The sequence below is a fragment of the Schistocerca cancellata genome, chromosome 1, assembly GCF_023864275.1.
Source record: "Schistocerca cancellata isolate TAMUIC-IGC-003103 chromosome 1, iqSchCanc2.1, whole genome shotgun sequence".
NCBI classification, from domain to species: domain Eukaryota; kingdom Metazoa; phylum Arthropoda; class Insecta; order Orthoptera; family Acrididae; genus Schistocerca; species Schistocerca cancellata.
The window spans coordinates 909,877,769-909,898,012 of record NC_064626.1 but is presented as its reverse complement, the minus strand read 5'-3'; the positions used below and the strand labels follow the sequence as shown (position 1 = coordinate 909,898,012).

General features: G+C 37.7%; 1 protein-coding gene across 9 annotated transcripts in view; it reads left to right on the top strand.

Annotated features, from left to right (window-relative positions):
* The window catches only part of LOC126191077 (deoxyribodipyrimidine photo-lyase), a 120,480-nt gene that overhangs the window by 87,640 nt on the left and 12,596 nt on the right, over positions 1-20,244 (top strand). For 5 of the 9 annotated variants that reach the window (XM_049931832.1, XM_049931841.1, XM_049931849.1 and 2 more), the window contains 3 exons: positions 6,822-7,014; positions 8,497-8,738; positions 14,161-14,279. In XM_049931832.1, coding sequence (XP_049787789.1) covers positions 6,822-7,014; positions 8,497-8,738; positions 14,161-14,279 — 554 coding nt within the window. Of the gene's footprint in view, positions 1-6,821; positions 7,015-8,496; positions 8,739-14,160; positions 14,940-20,244 lie in introns of those variants that run through there. The other 4 variants (XR_007538318.1, XM_049931860.1, XM_049931823.1 and 1 more) reach the window with 3 other exon arrangements.

Here is a 20,244-nt window from a genome sequence, read left to right as displayed (position 1 = left end):
CTACGAATGTAATGGCATCAAATGTAACTTATTATGTCTAGTGGTTATTCTGTTATAAATTTTTATAATCAGGGCAAGACTTTGTGCTCACTCTGTATTTCCATGGCAACTGTAGAAGACGCAACAGGTACTATGATGACAACCATGTAGTACTTCTGCCAGCGACTCCACGTCGTGTGGCCAAGAGCAGTAGGAAGAAAGAAAAATCTATAAGCTTGCTCCCAGGTGTGGCAGGAACTGAGTTTCTCCATGTGACTTTTGAATGTTCAAACTGTTCAGCTTCACCAGTAGATTGAGGACGAAAATGACCACTAGCGACATGATGCAAGCCATTCTCGCCACAAAACTGTTGAACATTGGCTGACAGGAACTGTGGTCCATTGTCTGAGGCAAGGATCTCAGTAAGACATTAGAGACAGAAAATAGAGGGCAAAGCCTATACAGAATTGGCAGCAGTGGTGGAAGTCAGGGGGGCTACAAATCGAAACTATCTGTATGCATCTACCACCAACAATCTTCGTGTGTATCAGAATTGACTTGTGAAATTTATGTGGAAGTGTTGCCACCTTCTGGGCAGATGTGGCCACTGAAAAAAAGCATTGTGGCAGAGCAGACTGATGCCCCGCACAAACTGTGCAATAAGAGGTCATTTGCTGAATTTGGGCGTCCATGTCCTGTCAAGTACAATAATATTGGGTGACTTACTTTGTGCAAACTTCAAAAAGTAGCAGCATGAGTGGGGAATTTCTTTCAAACTATGTGGTCACCTGTGGCACACAAATTGCAAAACTACATGAAGAGCTGGGTCGGAAGCAGTTGCTCCAGCAATATTCCAAAAATGAAGAGGAAAATTTTAAAGAATTCCAGAAACTTTAGTGTCAGTTTGATAACATGATTCCTGAGACAAATCGAATGCTGATGCTAACTGGTAACTGAGATGACAAGACAGTGCCTGTACAATAACTTGTATTGATAATTAGACAATAACAGAGCCTAGTGTTCCAATTTTTGTGATATCCATGGTCAGACAGTCTTTGAAGGTTTGAACAAAGTTGTTAAAGGCCAATGATAGGTAATCAAAAAGAGCTTTCAACAGTACAAATTTTTGTGGAACTTGTCAACACAATAGTTTTTCAAGTTTACCATAATTGAACTGTGCTTTGTGCAATGGGCCCATCAGATGATAGAGCATTGCTCCAATCCTGTAAACAGATGCAGCCACAGGTAGTGCAACAGGGGCCAGAATGAACTAGGCAATGATGACTTAACAGTGCATCCTTTAACTGCCGACATTTCTGGTGCAGCCGATGCAGCAGAGCAGCAGTAAGCTTAATGTGATATGTTAATTTTCCCATGACACCCTGTAACTCCCCTATGTTAGGGGGCACTGACAAATCTTTGATCACAGACAATTATGAATTAGCATGAGGAATACCCCGTGAATTTATGACATTTTGTAAATATTAAAGTTCTTCGTGGGAGAAGGAGCACTTTTCCGTGTTGTTCTTTAAGCTAGCCTATGTGAAAACTTGAAATCAACACTCTAAATTTGCCAGATGTTCAGCCTGTGGAAGACCTGTGACAGCCCGCCAGTGTGGCCGAGGGGTTCTAGGTGCTTCAGTCTGGAACCGTGCAACCACTATGGTTGCAGGTTCGAATCCTGCCTCGGGCATGGATGTGTGTGATGTCCTTAGATTATTTAGGTTTAAGTAGTTCTAAGTTCTAGGGGACTGATGACCTCAAATGTTAAGTCCCATTGTGCTCAGAGCCATTTGAACCATTTTTTGAACCTGTGATAACTGTATTATCCAGATAGGTCGTACATGATGGTACTTTGGCTATTAATTGTTCCAGAAAGTGTTGAAAAATAGTGAGAGCTAAGCACTTGTGGATGGTGGTCTTTGAAACTCAAACAATCCGAAGTGAGTATTAATCAGAAAATATTGCTGGACCACTCATCCAGCAGTAACTGTAATGATGCCTCGCGTGGATGAAAGTTTGAAAAGAATCTGCCCTATCCCAATCTGCCCATTCATTCCTCCATTTGTGCGAGAGGAAAAGAAACCATGATAGTTCATGGGTTTACTGTGGGTAACCTCCTGATGGCTTTTTGAGAATGACGGGGCTGGGTGGGGTGCACATGCCTAGCACAATAAAATCAGGGTTGCACACTTTCTTTAACATTAGTGTATGCCTCAAAATATGTAGCCTTTCCTAATCCTTGTTGGAAAAGTGCATTTTACTTATTGCACAAGTTTCTGTGAAGTGAAAAAGTGAGACTTTATTTGTGCTTGCTGCACTAGCTAGGGCGTTACGATATTCACTTGCTTAAAGCCACTCAGTGGCTTCGTGGTAGACTGTCAGCCTGTCAATGTATAGTAAACAGATGTTCTGTATATGACCTTGCTTACCACATTTGAAACACTGTGCTTCATGACAAGGACATGCTTTTCTTTCATGAGTAGAAAAGCACCATGGGCAAGACTTCCTTCGCTTATTATGATGTACACCTCATGTACAACATGTCCAAAAGGTTTTACCTATACCTTTAATCTGAGCCTGGTTTTTGTTCGCTCTACCAATAACTGTGCACTGAGTGCCTTGTACTATGAACAAGGGAGATTAATGGAGACTCAAAATCAACTTCAGTTCTGTCTACAAAACTTGCAGACACTATAATTGACAGAACCGTTTTCCGATCCAGGTCTGACAATTTTATATAGCAGCATGTAAGCAGACATCTGACACATTTCACATGATTATGTCACATAGCATAACATCACTGTAATTTTGTGTAGAACAACACTTGAACCTGCAAGTCTTGCTAGTGCTTGAAGGTCAGCAATCCACTCACTGTTCCTCAAGAATTAAAGAGGATGTCTATTCTCCTCTGGTTGAATTCTTCCCATTTTCTAGATGTAATTCTCTTAATAATTCCACAGGAACTCCACAATTATTAGTAAATCTTCTTCTGTTAATTTCATTGTTTTGAAGGCTGCTGTGGGTCCGGTGTCAAAAAAGCACAGGGAGCTGCCTGATGGGTGGCACATGGACAGGCTGCAGCAACTCGTACTATTTCCCCATCTGTGTCTGGGCAAAAAAGTCTGATTGCTAACGCTTTTATACGTGACATACTCCAGTGGTCCACATCTAATGAACGCATAACCTCACACTCAAGGGTGGACAGGACTACAACCAGGGGATCGGTGTCCTCTGTAGCTAACAGCAGCACTCCATCCCAAACAGAAAGACAATTTTGTGATGCTAAATAAATTCTAAAAGGATCAGAAGCATGGCCCGGAAGTTTGTCCGGTCAGCTGTGTTGCACAAAAGAAACAACTTCATTTAAAACAAGATCCATAGCTACCACAGGTGCAATATTAGTAATAGGGAAGCCATCCACATCACTTTGAGCTTCCATATCTAAATGAAAACAATGTAATCCATATTTGTCAAACTCTGGATCCAGACTGAGCGGCAAATGTGATGAGGCGTCAGCATTTACATGTGCACTAGGTCAAAAATGTATCTCATAATTGTACTGTGACAGGAAAAGAGCCCACTGCTGTAAACAATATGTGGCTTTGTCCAGCATGAAACTTAAACCCATTTAGATAAACATGAATTTTTTTAAGAGTATACACAGTTGCCAAATCTTCTTTGTCCATCTGAGAACAATGCTATTATGCAGAATTTAAGGATTTAGAGGCAAATGCAATAGGGCGTTCAGATCTGTCCACATACTTATGAGCAAGGACAGTGCCAAAACTGAGACAGGTCCATCACTAACACAAGGCAGTAGCCTAGGTAAAATGTGACCAGACAAGGGGCCGACCTTTATGTAATAAAATCATTGAGTAGCAGCATCCAGTATGAATTCGTGCTAGTACGCAATTTTGCATAAAAATGCCTATAATTCCTTGATGGACATGGGGTATGGCAACGTGGCAATAGCATCAGTATGCTGGTGCAGTAGTTTAATGCCAGCATGCTACATTTCAAAATCCTAATAAATAATGGGTGGTTGAAAAAACAGTATCTTGTCCAAATTTTACTTTAACCCTGTATACTGTAAAACAGAAAATAGTGTGTGAAGGTTCTGCAGATCTATTTCTGTAGAGGCACCAGACACTGCTACGTCTGGTGGACAGTTGATGCAGGCTGAAACTTACGCAGTAATTTGCTCTAAAAGCATTGAAAAATAGCTAGTGGACTTGGCACACCAAAAAGCAAACACTGGTATGATGAAGCCCAAATGGGATATTGATAACTAGCAGGCATTTAGACTCCTCGTTGAGCAGCAACTGAAATAAGCCTCTGCTGAGCCAGTCTTTAAAAAATAATGGCTCTCGACAGTTTAACTAACAGCTTATCAGATTAACTAACAGCTTGTCAGAGTGCGGCAAAGGATAGGTATCAATGATTGACTGTGCATTAACAGATTTTTTAAATATCACCACAGAAGCATAATTTACTGGTATGTTTTTTGACTACCAGTGTTGTTGACATCAAGGATCTGAAGGCAATCTAATTCTTCATTTACTTGATTCCATAAAGTTAATGATACCAGATGGGCCAGGAAAAAATGGAAGTGGGCAGACTATTTCATCATAATATGAGCCTGAAATTCTGTTACACAACCAAGTCCTGGAGAAAATGAGAGGAAAATTCGGCACAGGGAGCAGCTAATGGTTGACACGGAACTTGGATCAGAAACAAAATGCACTTCATCATTGATGGACAATCCAAATGGTTTAAAAACCAAACCAAACAGATTTTCAGTGTAAACATTGTCCACAACTAGAAATGTTTGTGAACGAGCCATAGCCTTGTAAGTCACAGATGCAGGAAACTTTTTCCAAGACTGGTAATCTGCTGTTCATTATCACTCACCAGCCTCCATGACACTGGAGCCAGAGGGGGAGAATGCAAGTCCACATAAATCTGAGAATTCACCAACATTGCTGCTGCACCTGAATACACCTGCATTCCAGTGATTTGTTGTTCAGTGTATAACTTGCTTTGAGACATCATCACTGCTGATACATTGTTCACATCCGTGTTTGTTTTGTCCTCACTCAGGTTTGGAAAGGTGTTACATAGGGAAGCAATACGTCCTTTCTTCTGGCATCTATCATGCATTGCCCAGCACTCGGGACACGTGATCTGTTCGTGTTGAAATGAAGCAATAGGGGCACAAAGGCAGTGGAGCACGAGGTTGCTGTTGTGGAGCAGACTGCTTTTGTCATGAATGACAATTCTGCTGAGACATCTGTTGGACTGCTGCAGTAGTGTCCACATTCCCTTGCGAACTGTCTGAAGGCTTGGAGGGGTGAGAAGAATTAATTCCTGAAACTTCAGACCAGGCTTCTGTCTGACTACCTGCAGCTCGCGAAACTTCAATTGTCTAAACTATGTTGAATACTTCCGTAAGCATAGGATTTTCACACTGTAGAGCTTGTTCTCAAACTTCCATATCAAGAAATGTATGATTGCATCACAAACCACTTGATGTGCATATGATTCCTTTTGAATATTTGTCACAAAATTATGATGATGGCTAAGTCCATGTAGTTCTGCTGCCCATGCTGTGAATGACTGTTTTTCCCACTTTTGGCTGTGGTAAAACTCCACATCAGCATCAATAATGTGAGTATGTTTACAGTGATAGATAGAAAGACACACACACACACACACATCTGATTGAAAGAAAGACTTCAAGGTTCTTGTAACGGGGTGAGCTAACACAGCACCTGATGCATGCGAAGTGAAATCCAAGACTAAAAAGGGCCTTGCAGAAGTTTATGTCTGGTACTGCAGGTGGCTGGAAATGTTGTCACAGTTGTTTTTTTTTTTTTTTGTAAGTACCCCAGTCTTCTGCTGCATTGTTGTACCCAGGGAATGGTAACAGATATGTTGTTGGTGGAGCTACAGGTTTGCCATTGTAGTTGTTAAACTGGAAATAGCAACTGTCAGCACACGCTGGCACTGCCTCTATGGAAATTAAACTCAGAGTCAGTGACTGAAGTGGAGCGTGTGGAATCGAAACCGTACTCATCACCAAATAATTGTTCTAATCCAAGAACACTGTAAATTATTGCCCAGACAGTACACACACATGGAAGGCGAGTTTCAATACTGTCAGCAATACACAGGTGGCCGGTGGAGCCTTGTGGTTTGGCCTATATAGACATTAGGGCCAACATGGAGTATAGCCAGCTGGCTGCACACGCAACTGCTGCCATATTAGCAGGCCGGGTGGCCTCTAGTGGTCAAACCGAGCACAGACTTCAGGTGTGAACTATGATGCGGTGCACACGCAAAAGTGGTAGTTACAGCACCAACAGTTTAAATTTCTAAACAAATTAACTAATAACATATAATTTCACTGTGGCTGTCATAATTCATCAGCCAGGTAGACCTTAGGTGACACATCAGTTTACCAAAAGTAATGATATTACACCACACACATAATTGAAGATACGCACATATGTTTCTAATTGTGGGATTTATTTCTTTAGAATCAGGTTAATATATTTTGGAAATGTATATTTGCTCTTAATAATAATACAAAATCCAAGTTATTTCTGCTATAAAATAAAGAAATAGATTGTAAATCAAAATCTCTTTCAAGTGTTATACCAAAGTTAAGAGTTGACAGTTTTACTACAGTATTTTCAAAAGTATTTGAAGATTGGTGGTAAATAAAGAAATTTTTAAAAGGTATTTAAAATTATACGCTCACAAGACAGATTTATCAATGAACAATTTCTTGGATTAGATAAGAAAGATAAATAATAGAATCAAATTTTATTTTACAGGCCATATCTCTGTTCAGAGAGCTATTCTTGAAGTGAAGGCATACAGATCCAAATACACAGAGTCAGTAGATGCCTTCTGTGAGGAAGCAATTATTCGTCGAGAACTGTCAGATAATTTTTGTTTTTACAATGACAAGTACGACAGTATTAAGGGAACAAATGCGTGGGCATTGAAGACCCTTAATGATCACAGGTATAACTTTATAATTTTTAGTTGCCTTATCAGTTTCTGTGAATTATTGTTTTGGGGCATACAATTTGATCTTTTACAGGTATTTTCCAAATACAGATGTGATAAAATTCAACACTGGTTCAACAACTTGTAAATGGTAGATGTGATGGAATGATGTCTTGGAGTTACTGTGTCATCCCACATGACTAGTCATATTTTGGGATAATACAAGTTAGATATTGCCAAAAACTATCAGATGCTCTTTATGTTTCAGGATGTATGTCTCAGCATTTCAGCAGAGAATCAGTTGGTTGTCAGTGTGCTATGTAAATGTATATATACGAAAATGGTGTAAGTCGAATGTGTCTTACTGTAAAGTCTTAGACTTCACAACAATGTGACAAAGAAAGCAGTGTACGTTAAGTGAGCAGTAGCATCTCAGAGAGTAAATGTTGAAATTAGACACTAGTGGTAAGAAATATGAATTGAGAATAATTATCCTCTTTGGGAGAAATCCACATGTGTATTTCAGTTGAAGATAAAATCTTCAAATTGCAGGCATTACTGGACCACAGTTCTTAACTACTTAAGAGAGACATAAGTGTCATAAAAATGTCTATTCATCACCACACACTTGGATAAGTTAGTTTCCGGGACTAATGAACACTACAGGCCTTCTAGAATAAAACTTTTAATCTGCTGTGGAGCTTACGAACAACTGTAGTAGATAACAACAGAGTTCTGGGCAGAGACTTGAAACTGTTAACTTAGCCATTCACATAAACAACTGATGTCAAAATAATCAGGGTCTATCAGTATGCAACATGCTTTTGTGAATTCCACAATGGCTCTCTTCGATACTTTCCTCCATTGAGAGCAGGAATATTGGGGGAGGTACTTGTAGAATGAAACTTTGTCAGGCTCTTAGTAGTGGATGGCTAAAAGTTGAACAGTGAAACAGTTGCATTCCAGTTTGGCAATTTTAATCTTTCAGGAAGTTTCAATTGACATTATTTCTGGAAATGAGACCTCTGTGATTCAAAATAAGAAGGTTCCTATTTCATAACAGAAATGTGACTTTTTTGATTCAGATTAACAAGGTTCCTATTTCATAATGTGTAGTGAACAGTGTAAGGCCCATTCACATTTCCAAGTGCTGAAACTAACACTTAATCTGATGGAGATAAGGGTGTTACTTTTGTGGAACACTGACAGTTTTATTCATAATCTGACATAGCAAACAGTTTAGTAGAATAATACTGAAAAGTACTGTACCTGGTTGGAAAAAATGTTCCATATTTTATGAATGTGACAGCCTAAGTTGGTCAACAGAAATTATAATTAAATGGTTAATAAGAATTAAAAGTCCAAAATGATAAACCTTTGCTCCTTCAGGCAAGAATGTTTAAATTCAGTGCTAGATGTCGACTGTTTCCTTCATAATTTCCCATATATGAAGGTTCCTTATGGAAAAGGACTACCTTTGACTGAATTATGTTCCAGAAAGGACAAGAGGTCATATATCTACACTTGTGAAGAATTGGAGAAGTCTTTAACACATGATGATTTATGGAATTCTGCCCAAATTCAGTTAGTGAAGGATGGAAAAATACATGGCTTCATGCGTATGTATTGGGCAAAGAAGATATTAGAATGGACACCATCACCAGAAGAAGCTTTAAGAATTGCAATTTATTTAAATGATAGATATTCATTGGATGGAGGAGATCCTAATGGATTTGTTGGTTTGTATGCCATATTAATTTTTTTTAAATTCCTGCCATCAAAGAAAATTTGTCAGTATTAATGTTTCTGATAGATCAAACTTCAGTGTAGCAGAAGTTTCATGAACATCTGTAAGATACTTTAAAATCTATGCCAGATGCCACTGTACCAGGTGTACCAGTATGAAATGAGCGTTAAGATACAAATGTGTCGATAGGGAACATTTGTTGTGAATGAGCCTTAGTTTTTTTTGTTGGGTTGGTATGACATCTGTCAAAGATATTTAGTATACATCAAGTCATGGAACAAACATCATCATATGTTTTCATCATGTTAACAATGCGAATTTTGTACCAGAAAGTGATGATTTGCGGAAAGCATTAATTTTTTGTTTTCATTAAAAAAAAAAAAAAAAATGCTGCAGAGTCGCCTCAAATGCTTGTTGAGGCATATGGTGATCATCCTCTATCAGAAGCAACATGCAAAAGATGGTTTCAATGGTTCAGAAATAATGATTTTGATGTAAGAAATGAAGAACGTGGAAGACCACCAAAAAAGTTCAAAGACGCCGAATTGCAAGCAGTAATGGATGAAGATGATAGTTTGAGTGAGAAGCAAACGGCAGCAGTGCTAAATGTTGCACAACAAACAATTTCTGACCGTTTGAAAGCTATGGGAAAGATTCAAAAGTGTGGAAAATGGGTGCCACATAAATTGAATGAAAGAAAGATGGAAAACTGAAAAACCATTTGTCAAATTTTGTTTCAAAGACATGAAATAAAATCAATTTTACATCAAATTGTTACTGGCGATGAAAAATGGATTTATTTTAAGAATCCTAAATGGGAAAAATCATGGGGTAATCCGGGACAACCATCAACATCGACTGCAAAACCAGATTGATTCGGCAAGAAGACAATGCTCTGTGTTTGGTGGGATCAGAAAGGTGTCGTGTATCATGAGCTTCTAAAACCCGGTGAAATTGTGAATACTAATCGCTACAGACAACAAATGATCAATTTGAACTAAACATTGATCAAAAAAGGACCAGAATGGGCCAGAAGACAGAGCAAAGTAATTTTTTTACTTGACACTGCACCTGCATGCAAAGCAAAACTGGTTCAGGTTACAATCAAAACACTTGGCTGGGAGCTGCTACCCCACACGTCGTATTCACCAGACTTGACCCCTTCCGACTACCATTTGTTTTCATCAGTGGGACACCCATTGGCTGAGGAACACTTCGATTCCTACGAAGAAGTCGAAAATTGGGTGTCTGATTGGTTTGCTTCAAAAGACGAACATTTCTATTGGCGTGGTGTCCACAAATTGCCAGAAAGGTGGTCAAAATGTATAGAAAGCAGTGGTCAGTACTTTGATTAAAATGTTTTTACTTTTCAATTCAAAATTAGTGTTTCACTTTCACAAAAAAACGCTCATTTCATACCGGTACACCTAGTAAACTAATCAAAAAATCATATGCACCACTCTCATCTCTTGCAGAATTGTAGTGTATTTTATTGGAAACCTCTTTATCAATACACACTGGGCAACAGGAGATTGCTGCAAATAACTATCTGTGTAATGGCGTAAAAGTACACCTAAACTTTCAGTGCAGTTCAATACAGTACACTGTCTTTCCTATCTTGAACAAAACAGTGTGGCTCATATGCTCTGTTCTTCCTGTCTGCAAGCTTAGACTGTTTGGTCTGTCAACATGCCTCGGATGGTCATTTCAAGCTTGGATTGTGCACAAATTGTTGCCTTTGGCTAAAAGAGTTGTCAGCATGGGAAGTTCCTTGCTGAATTGGTGTACTTTACAATGACATCATTTGAAAATTAAGCAGCTATTAGGAGACACAGTACATTTAAATCTGTCTTGTAGTGGCTGCCTGTGGTCAGCATCACCAGCTGTTGACATCAACCCACAAATTATGGGGCAGTGCTTGCAGGTGATCTCTGCCAAATGTTTTTAATATGCCTTTACTATTAAACAATACCTTAGCTGTGCTGTTTTTATTGCGAACACAGACTTTAACTTTTTTGCAACACCATCAAAAATATTGTCAACATGTGGGATGGTGCTCCAGTTTTTGTAATTACTGACTGGTTTCTGTTGTCCAGCATACACTAGTGGTGTAAATTTTTGCATTTTCGTTTTTTGTAAGGTGTTGGTAACCCACTCAGAGCTATGGCCATTACTGTAGGCAGTAAGTTTGATTGTGTGTCATTGGGCATGAAAGACAGACTTGGGTAATGTTGTTTGAAAAGCTATGTGTTTGTGATTTTGTGGATGCTGAGAGCTTTTAGAGATCATAATATCAGTACCTATTGTTTTTCTGCAAGTGCTAAATGAGTGTTTCTTTATGCTAATACCTATATCAAGGTCCAAGACATTTATTGTCTCAGCTCCATTGAGAATTGAATTTTCTTATTTTAGAAGTATTACATTCATCTTCAGAAAAAAAAGCAGAACACTTTGAACAACTAGAAATAGGACATTCATATCACAAGACATATACATTAGTATGTTCTGCAGAAATGATTAGCATTTGAACCATGTTGACCTGCAGGTTCATCATTGATATCGCAGCGCAAACACCATCTACCGGTAAAATGTGCTTGCGACTCTGTTTGCTGCTATAAACCAAAGATAATGTGTCAATGTGACTTGAGCAGATGTGCAGGTTGCCTCTGAGGCATAAGCACGAACAGTACTGACAAATCAGTGAGTTTGAAAGGTGGCACATTATTGGCATGAGAGAATGTGATGCTCCCATCCGGGAAATTGTTGCTCATGTGGGACGTTTCGGCAGTGCAACAGCTGTGGGCAGAGTGGTTCACGGAAGGCTTTAAAATGTGATGAGATAGGTCAGTCACACCACCCAGACTACCCCCTGAGGAGATCTGCACTTCATCCGAATGGCATTGCAGGATTGATCTGCATCCTCCTCGCCTCTGGAATAACAGTGTAACACATCATACACTATCAGAGCTGACAGTCCATTGCCGTTTATTATGGTACGGATTACGTGGGTGTCGTTCACTTCTCCGCCTACCTTTGATGAATGTGCACAAACATGCTAGATGGCAATGGTGTATGGAAATGGAATGATGTCACTAGGGACAGGGATGGCATCATGTAGCATTTTTGGACAAATTCAGGTTCTGTTTGTTTGAAAATGATGGCCGCATTTTGGTTCGCTGTAGATGGGGGAATGGCATCACATCGACTGCATTCGCACAAGATGTACAGTACCATCTCAAGGCCTTATGGTGTGGGGTGCTATTGAGTACAACAACAAATCACAGTTGGTGCATGTGCAAGGCACTACGACCAGTGTCACCTGCGTGAATGACATCCTGCGAACTGTAGCCACATCCTTTTTGCACAACACCCCAGACAGCATTTTTCAGCTAGACAATGCACAACCATGTGTTGCTGCACGAACACATGCATACTTGGTGTCATAGGATGTCAGCCCTGTGCCTGGCTCGCCAGATCACCGGACTTGGCACCAATCGAAAATGTGTAGGATATTGGCAACAGGACATGTGCTGAACTGAGGTGACTGAAATGCTAGTCATTTCTGCATAGCATACTAATGTACATGTCTTGCGAACATGAATGTCCTATCTCTAGTCTTTCAAGGTGTTTTGCTTTTTCTGAAGAAGAGCGTATTTAACTGTCGAGTGGTACTGGTCTGTAAACACTGCACATCATGTACTTAGCTGATCCAGTATTTAATTTTGTTACTCAGTGGCTCTTTCTGTAAGAAAATTTATTCAAAATTGTCAATACAATTTTCAGATAGTGTAGAACTGAGGGAGCAACACAAGGCTAGGGCATCAGATTGTCTATTAAAAAAATCTCAGACTGGAAATAATTGTTTTACACATGTCTGAGTTGCAATAATTATGTCGTGTAATTCTATAGGATTTATTTTAAATCTTTGCAAAAGCTGTGTTAAGGATATACACTCATCAGTGAGGACATTTGTAAATAAGCTACTTGTCATCATTCAGCCAGAATTATATTTCCAAAGTTGGTGGTTGTACAGGGCTATTACAAATGATTGAAGCGATTTCATAAATTCACTGTAGCTCTATTCATTGACATATGGTCACGACACACTACAGATACGTAGAAAAACTCATAAAGTTTTGTTCGGCTGAAGCCGCACTTCAGGTTTCTGCCGCCAGAGCGCTCGAGAGCGCAGCGAGACAAAATGGTGACAGGAGCCGAGAAAGCGTATGTCGTGCTTGAAATGCACTCGCATCAGTCAGTCATAACAGTGCAACGACACTTCAGGACGAAGTTCAACAAAGATCCACCAACTGCTAATTCCATTCGGCGATGGTATGTGCAGTTTTAAGTTTCTGGATGCCTCTGTAAGGGGAAATCAATGGGTCGGCCTGCAGTGAGCGAAGAAACGTTGAACGCGTGCGGGCAAGTTTCATGCGTAGCCCGCGGAAGTCGACGAATAAAGCAAGCAGGGAGCTAAACGTACCACAGCCGACGGTTTGGAAAATCTTGCTACAAGCCCTGACACCCGATGACAAAGTCAAACGCTTCGAATTTTCGGCGAGGTTACAACAGCTCATGGAAGAGGATGCGTTCAGTGCGAAACTTGTTTTCAGTGATGAAGCAACATTTTTTCTTAATGGTGAAGTGAACAGACACAATGTGCGAATCTGGGCGGTAGAGAATCCTCACGCATTCGTGCAGCAAATTCGCAATTCACCAAAAGTTAATGTGTTTTGTGCAGTCTCACGGTTTAAAGTTTACGGCCCCTTTTTCTTCTGCGAAAAAAACGTTACAGGACACATGTATCTGGACATGCTGGAAAATTGGCTCATGCCACAACTGGAGACGCACAGCGCTGACTTCATCTTTCAACAGGATGGTGCTCCACCGCACTTCCATCATGATGTTCGGCATTTCTTAAACAGGAGATTGGAAAACGGATGGATCGGTCGTGGTGGAGATCATGATCAGCAATTCATGTCATGGCCTCCACGCTCTCCCAACTTAACCCCATGCGATTTCTTTCTGTAGGGTTATGTGAAAGATTCAGTGTTTAAACCTCCTCTACCAAGAAACGTGCCAGAACTGCAAGCTTGCATCAACGATGCTTTCGAACTCATTGATGGGGACATGCTGCGCTGAGGGTGGGAGGAACTTGATTATCGGCTTGATGTCTGCCGAATCACTAAAGGGGCACATATTGAACATTTGTGAATGCCTAAAAAAACTTTTTGAGTTTTTGTATGTGTGTGCAAAGCATTATGAAAATATCTCAAATAATAAAGTTATTGTAGAGCTGTGAAATCGCTTCAATCATTTGTAATAACCCTGTATTTATTCTTTCCTATCAATTCCTTCTTTCTTTTCTTTCTGTGCCACCGTTGGAGCTCACTGTACATTTCTGTTTATTTTAGGGTGCATGTGGTCTGTGTGTGGAATACATGATCAAGGATGGCTAGAGAGACCAGTTTTTGGAAAAATACGGTACATGAATTATGAAGGTTGCAAGCGAAAGTTTAATATTGCTGCATATGTAAGTCGTTTTGGAGGAAAAAGTCATAAATATATAAAGAAAGCTTAGGTATTATCCTATCAAAAATAAGTGCCTTGGTATGTATTTTGTTTCATGGAATAACTTTCTCTTTATAGTTGAGCACATATCAATTTTGTATTGTTTCTCATACTAACTATAGGTACAATATAGGGTTCAAAACTTTTACAGTCACTTTCCAGAAATGACATTTAATTTTTTAAGTTGTGTTCCAGAAACTGCAGATACTCAGGGAAGCCATTGTAGTAGTTTTCAAAAAAAGATCTGCACCCTAATTTGTAGTTGGTTAGTCTTTCTGTGTCCAAAGAAAATGTGAATTTGAAACCTCAAAAAGTAATAGAGGTACCTCAGAATTTTATATTCCTTCTGACTGTAGTTAGTTGTTCCACTGATTTTGTGTTTGCATGCACTGCCTGGTAAGACTTCATCTTCAGTATTAATTAAGAGATTAAAAATGTTTTAGCTCATTTCCTCAATCTGTACTGAAGAATTGAATGCCAGTCTATAAGCTATGATTGTAGCATGCTGTTTTTCTAAAGTTGTATGATATGAAATTGGAAGATGTTCATGAATTTTTCATGTTCGCCAAGTGAGCTAAAATATTTCTTTCTTTCTTTTCTTTTCTTTTCTTTTCTTTTTTTTTTTTTTAACTAGGTTATCTGTTGAGTCTTATATGTGCATAGTTTACAAATTATTTAAACTTTTGTAAAAGTGTTGTTCATTTTTAGAAATACAGAAATAATCTCGTTGTCTTTTAGAACTTCTATTCCTGTTATTAGTTTTCGACTTATTTTTTGTTTTTAAAATTTGAAATTGTAATGTTTTATTTTGATTGCTTTACCGAAATGTTCCGCATGGGTACACAAGCAGGTGTATCACTTGTGAAGTGGTGTTGAAGCGTATGCCATACAAAGTTAATGATTTAAAAAATGCATGATTGATATTTAGAGAGTCTTGCTGTAGAGTGAAATTATTAGTTGTAATAGGGTGAACTGATTTAAATACTTTGCAATTCTGTGTGTGTGTGTGTGTGTGTGTGTGTATGTGTGTGTGTGCAAATTTCCCAATGGAAAAGGTGTGTCTTGTTCCTTGTATTTTGTTTTTGGTTTGTAATTTTTCTTAACTCTTAAGTATCAAATATTATATGCCAAAGTTCGTAAATGACATTAACAGTTAGAACATGTACTATGAAAAGATGTACAAATTGAAACTTCCATGAGCAGAATATTAAGCTTTAGTACATGCTGTAGTATCTTATGTTTGTTGTGTTTTTATTTGCATGTAAAGTAATAAGTAATTAAAACCACAATAGTGTGAGACTGGTATTAGGCACATGTGTGTTTGTAATGTGATCAATGTGTATTACTTTGATTTTGTAATGCTTAAATGTTCTTACAATGGGTATTACATCAATTTTCCTCAGATAACTACATTTGAAAAATAAGTTTGTCACTGCCAACTTTAAATATTAAGCTACTCAGGGATAAAAAATAAACAAAGAAAAGGAAAAAAATGACAGTGGATAGTGTGGAAGTGCAGGAGTGGCAAATAAATCATTTATTGCTTTTATTTAGGGTAATAAATGGAAAATACAGTCTCGTCGCCAAGATGGATGTACCTTGTCACAAAGGTCTGTTGCTGACATCTGTGTTCAACAGTTTAATTAAATGTCACCTTAGTTATTATTATTGACCAATTTTATTCATTACCTGTGCAGTGACATCCCTTTTTAACCTGTAGCAAAATTTGATGGCTGTAAGTTCATTTATTAATTTTGTGAATTAGGCCATCATTTCAGCTACTATCTTAGGAAGATGATGATTTTATTTTACTTTCTTCTAATTCTGTGATAGTATTTACTTACATGTCTGGATTAGCAGGCATTAATGTAGCTAACCTCATTGGATTATTGGATATTTGATGCATGTGTATACATATGTACTAACACAGTTTTGGGTGTGGAATGCCGTCCAGCATTTTGTGGCTTTTATAATATTGTAACATTTTATATCTGATGTTTTTATAATACTATTGTTTTACTTTGAGGATAGTGCATTTAGGTATTAATGGAGCACCACAAAGAAGGCTTTACTCATCACAAAGAAGGTAAACATTATAGAACAATAAAGAACTAACTGCAAACTAAAAGTTAAGAAGAAGTAGATAAAAGATGAGGAGCAAATTTCCAACGGAAAATAACTGATCTAGAATTAGGCACAGAAGATAGGGTATTTGAACGTAGGTGATTAGCAAAATAAAATTAGAGAATAGTAATGTGTCAGGTACATTTTAATTTCCTTTATCTAAACCTTCTGTGCATCTGGTTTACATCAACTAATGAACATAACTCAGCAAGGAAATTTCACACATCATCTGCATACAGCCCCTATTTTTAAAATTTCATGACACAGAATTTCTGAGAAGCAAGGGTAGACAGTATTCTAAAAAATGTTTTGGCCTTTTTCTTTATCATAATGTAAATTTGTGAATGACAGTGCTAGTGTTCTGGACATATAAGTATTTTAACTCTGTTTACTGAGATGTTTGTTATTGCATGTTGTGTTTGTCTATTTATGTAGTGGGTTTTTTACTTACTGTTTACTTTCTTCTTCAAGACTCGTAGCAATGAACATATTATGCATGACACATAATTAAGCTACATTAATGTATATTGTTAACTTTGGGCCATATTTCTGTGTTGCGTAAGAGGAAAGAAATTCTCCATACAGCAGCTAAATATGTTTACGGTATTTTGCATACCCTTTAGAAGCATTATAGTTTTATTATCAATTTATAAAAAAGTAATTTTGAGTTTGTACTAATGCCTGGACAGAGAACTCTCCCATTGAAAATCGCCAAAAAGAGTACATTAGCCCTTGAAAGATAGCATATGATTATCCAGGTACACAAAACAGATTATAAAAGGACGAAACTCTAATGGCCAGAGCCAAAATTATCAGGACAGGCTCATTGCTTGAGCCAGTCTGAACTACAAATAATTCAAAGTATCATGTTGACCATGATAGAAATGTTTTGTCTTTTCATTATGTACCATTTTTCAAGAGCATATATATTATTTTGATTATTGCTCATAGAACAGTTCTCAGAATTGGCATTTGTATGTAACTTGAACATCCATTAATGAATTGTTTGCATTGAAAATGGAGATTTAGAGATTTGTAGCTAACGTGCACAGTAGACATATTTAGTAGCCTCATAGTGAATTTTTATCCTTTATACAATAAAAATCGCAGATGTGGGCCTACTATATTTTTTCTTAGTGTGGAAAAGCTTCATTATTTTTTTGTGTATTTCGCTCTGTTTTGTTCATGTGTTAGAGGTGTGTGCACCAACTAAGCTAGCATTTTTGAGAAATTGCTAACATAATTGAAAAGCGAACTTGGAGATAAAGATTTTATGCCTGCTGTGTTCTAAGCTACTTCACTCTAATAATGCAGGCAGAATTTTCTAAAATTTCCTGAAAGTCAACGCCAGAATATAACAAACACACCCAGTAGTGAATTGCTGAAATTTAGTTACAACAAATATGATGTATCTTATTGCACAGAAAATGTAGTAGTGAATGCTTGATTTGATGTGACAGTCATAAGTAGAATCTGAAATTTACTGATTTGTAACCTTTTTCTTTTTTCTCAATTAAATATAATCAGTAAAATGCATTTTTGAAGCCTCATCCTTGGCTAATAATTTCGGAAGGTATCATTTGGTTTATAAGCTCATCCCACTAATAAATCACGCGAGTAATGTCATACAAAAAGCAGTTGAATACAGAATAATTTGATTTTTACTGAAGAATTAGTTAAAAAACAACACAGATTGATTTGTAAGTAAATAGCATATTTCTGAAACTACTTTTATGTTTATTAGTGCATACTTATAGTAGTATTTGGACTTGTTTTAGTTATTATATGAACAATTTCGGGTGATGTGAGCCTGCTCAGGGGGAAAAGAGGTAGTACTAAATTATATTTACGAAAAGACATTTTATTCATTCTGGGATTTTTAATGTTTAATGTTCACAAAAAATGTGAAAGAATATATATATATATATATATATATATATATATATATATATATATATATATATATATATATATATATATATATATTTGACCTTTGTGGTGTCTTAATATTATCAAAAAAATGTTAATTTGCAGCTGTAGGGCTTACCTCACTGATGCTGGTGTGTCCTAAGCATCTTGATTGCATCTTTTAATCTTTTATGTGACTTAGCTACCCTAATATGATTTGTAAATGTCAGTATGTCGATATTTTCATCAGTCAGAGAGAAACTGTCATCATACAGCAACTTGTGTGAAAAAATAAATAAAAGAAAAATGTATTGCTACCCACAAAGACTCAGTAATGACAATACTACACACAGTCACTCGCATTAGCCTTAAAACAATAACAAAGACAATGAAACTGAGCATATGGTTTCAGGTAACAACAGAAGAAGAGAATGGAGCAGCTTGCTGTTTAACTAATTGCTGGTTGGGTAGCTTAGTCTTAAAAATTCTATGCTTTGATACTACCCACAGTAGGAACTGGATTTGCCTGCTTTTCCACCTGAACATGTATATTAAAGCAGTTATTATTTATCTGACTAATCTGTTTCTTCCATAAAGCATTTATGCACTATAATATATGGAATGGCATGCACGACAGTGCTTGTGATCACACACGCTAAGACTCCCTTGCCCATGGGTAGCAGAGTGGATGGTCACTAGTGACTTGATGCTCTTTTGATAGTGATGTAAAAATCTTTTTCATTTTGCATAGAATGAGATAATCTCAGATTTAGTACTTGCTGAAAGTCGACAATCGATCAGCAGTGCCTCAAGAAGAACTAATATGAGATGAATTTGTGGCCTACAAATTTTGCCAAGATCATCTGTTCTGGATAGAATAAGAACAGCTGATGTTATTCATTTGAATAACAATGCTTGTTCTTCTCTAACTTTATCTATAAGAAATATTTGTGGCCTTTCTAGCTGCTATCCACTCTCTAAGGTTGGAGCAGAGTACTCCACACATACTGTGGGCCTTGATCTACAACAGAAATGTGCATTTGGAAATAGATCCAACCTAGACATAAGGCATACAGGCTTTCTAAAGATACATCCACTCAAACACAGCCAAATATGTTACCTAACAACAAAAACATTTGATTTTTGACAATATAAGGTAACTGGATACAGAAAAAATCAATTCTTCCAGTGGTGGCAGAACACACAAATAAAATCCTCAGCCTGTCTGGTAAGTCTCCCCTGACCCCAGTTCCGGGTGACATTTCCTAGACCTCTCCAAGCCCTTTTCCTTCACCCCTCTTCATTCACCTTAAACACTTTTGCCTGAAGAAGGAGCCACTGGCTCCAAAAGCTTGCCTAATTGTAACTTCTTTTATGTATGTGTTCTGCCGCCGCTTGGTGAGTAGATTTTTTTATCTATCCAATTACAAATATTTTATCTGTATGATCTAGGGTAAAAGCAACAAAAAGGCTCAACTGCTTTAGTGAATCCAAGTAATGTGGTGCATTGATAAGACATTAGCCCATATTTGGGTCGCTGATAACCACGCAGTTGAGCGCCCCACTAACCGAACCGAACATATTTGGGTGGGTTGGGCTCAAATTCTTGTCTGGCTGTACACATTTAGATTTCCCACATCTTCGGTAAATCACTTAAGGCAAATGCAGTGATGTATTAAAATGTTTCAAGCTTATATTTATTACCTCAGAAAAATCAAAATTTTGAATTTTTGTTAACAGCTGGCGTAAGGTCAGTGTTAGAACTATAAACTTATACAGTCAAATCCTTAGGAACAGTGTATGCAAGCAAGTATGATCCTGCCTCAAAACTCGTTATTATGAAGAAATAAAAGCTATTTCAGCTGTATGTGGCTGCTCGCAGATTCCTATGACAA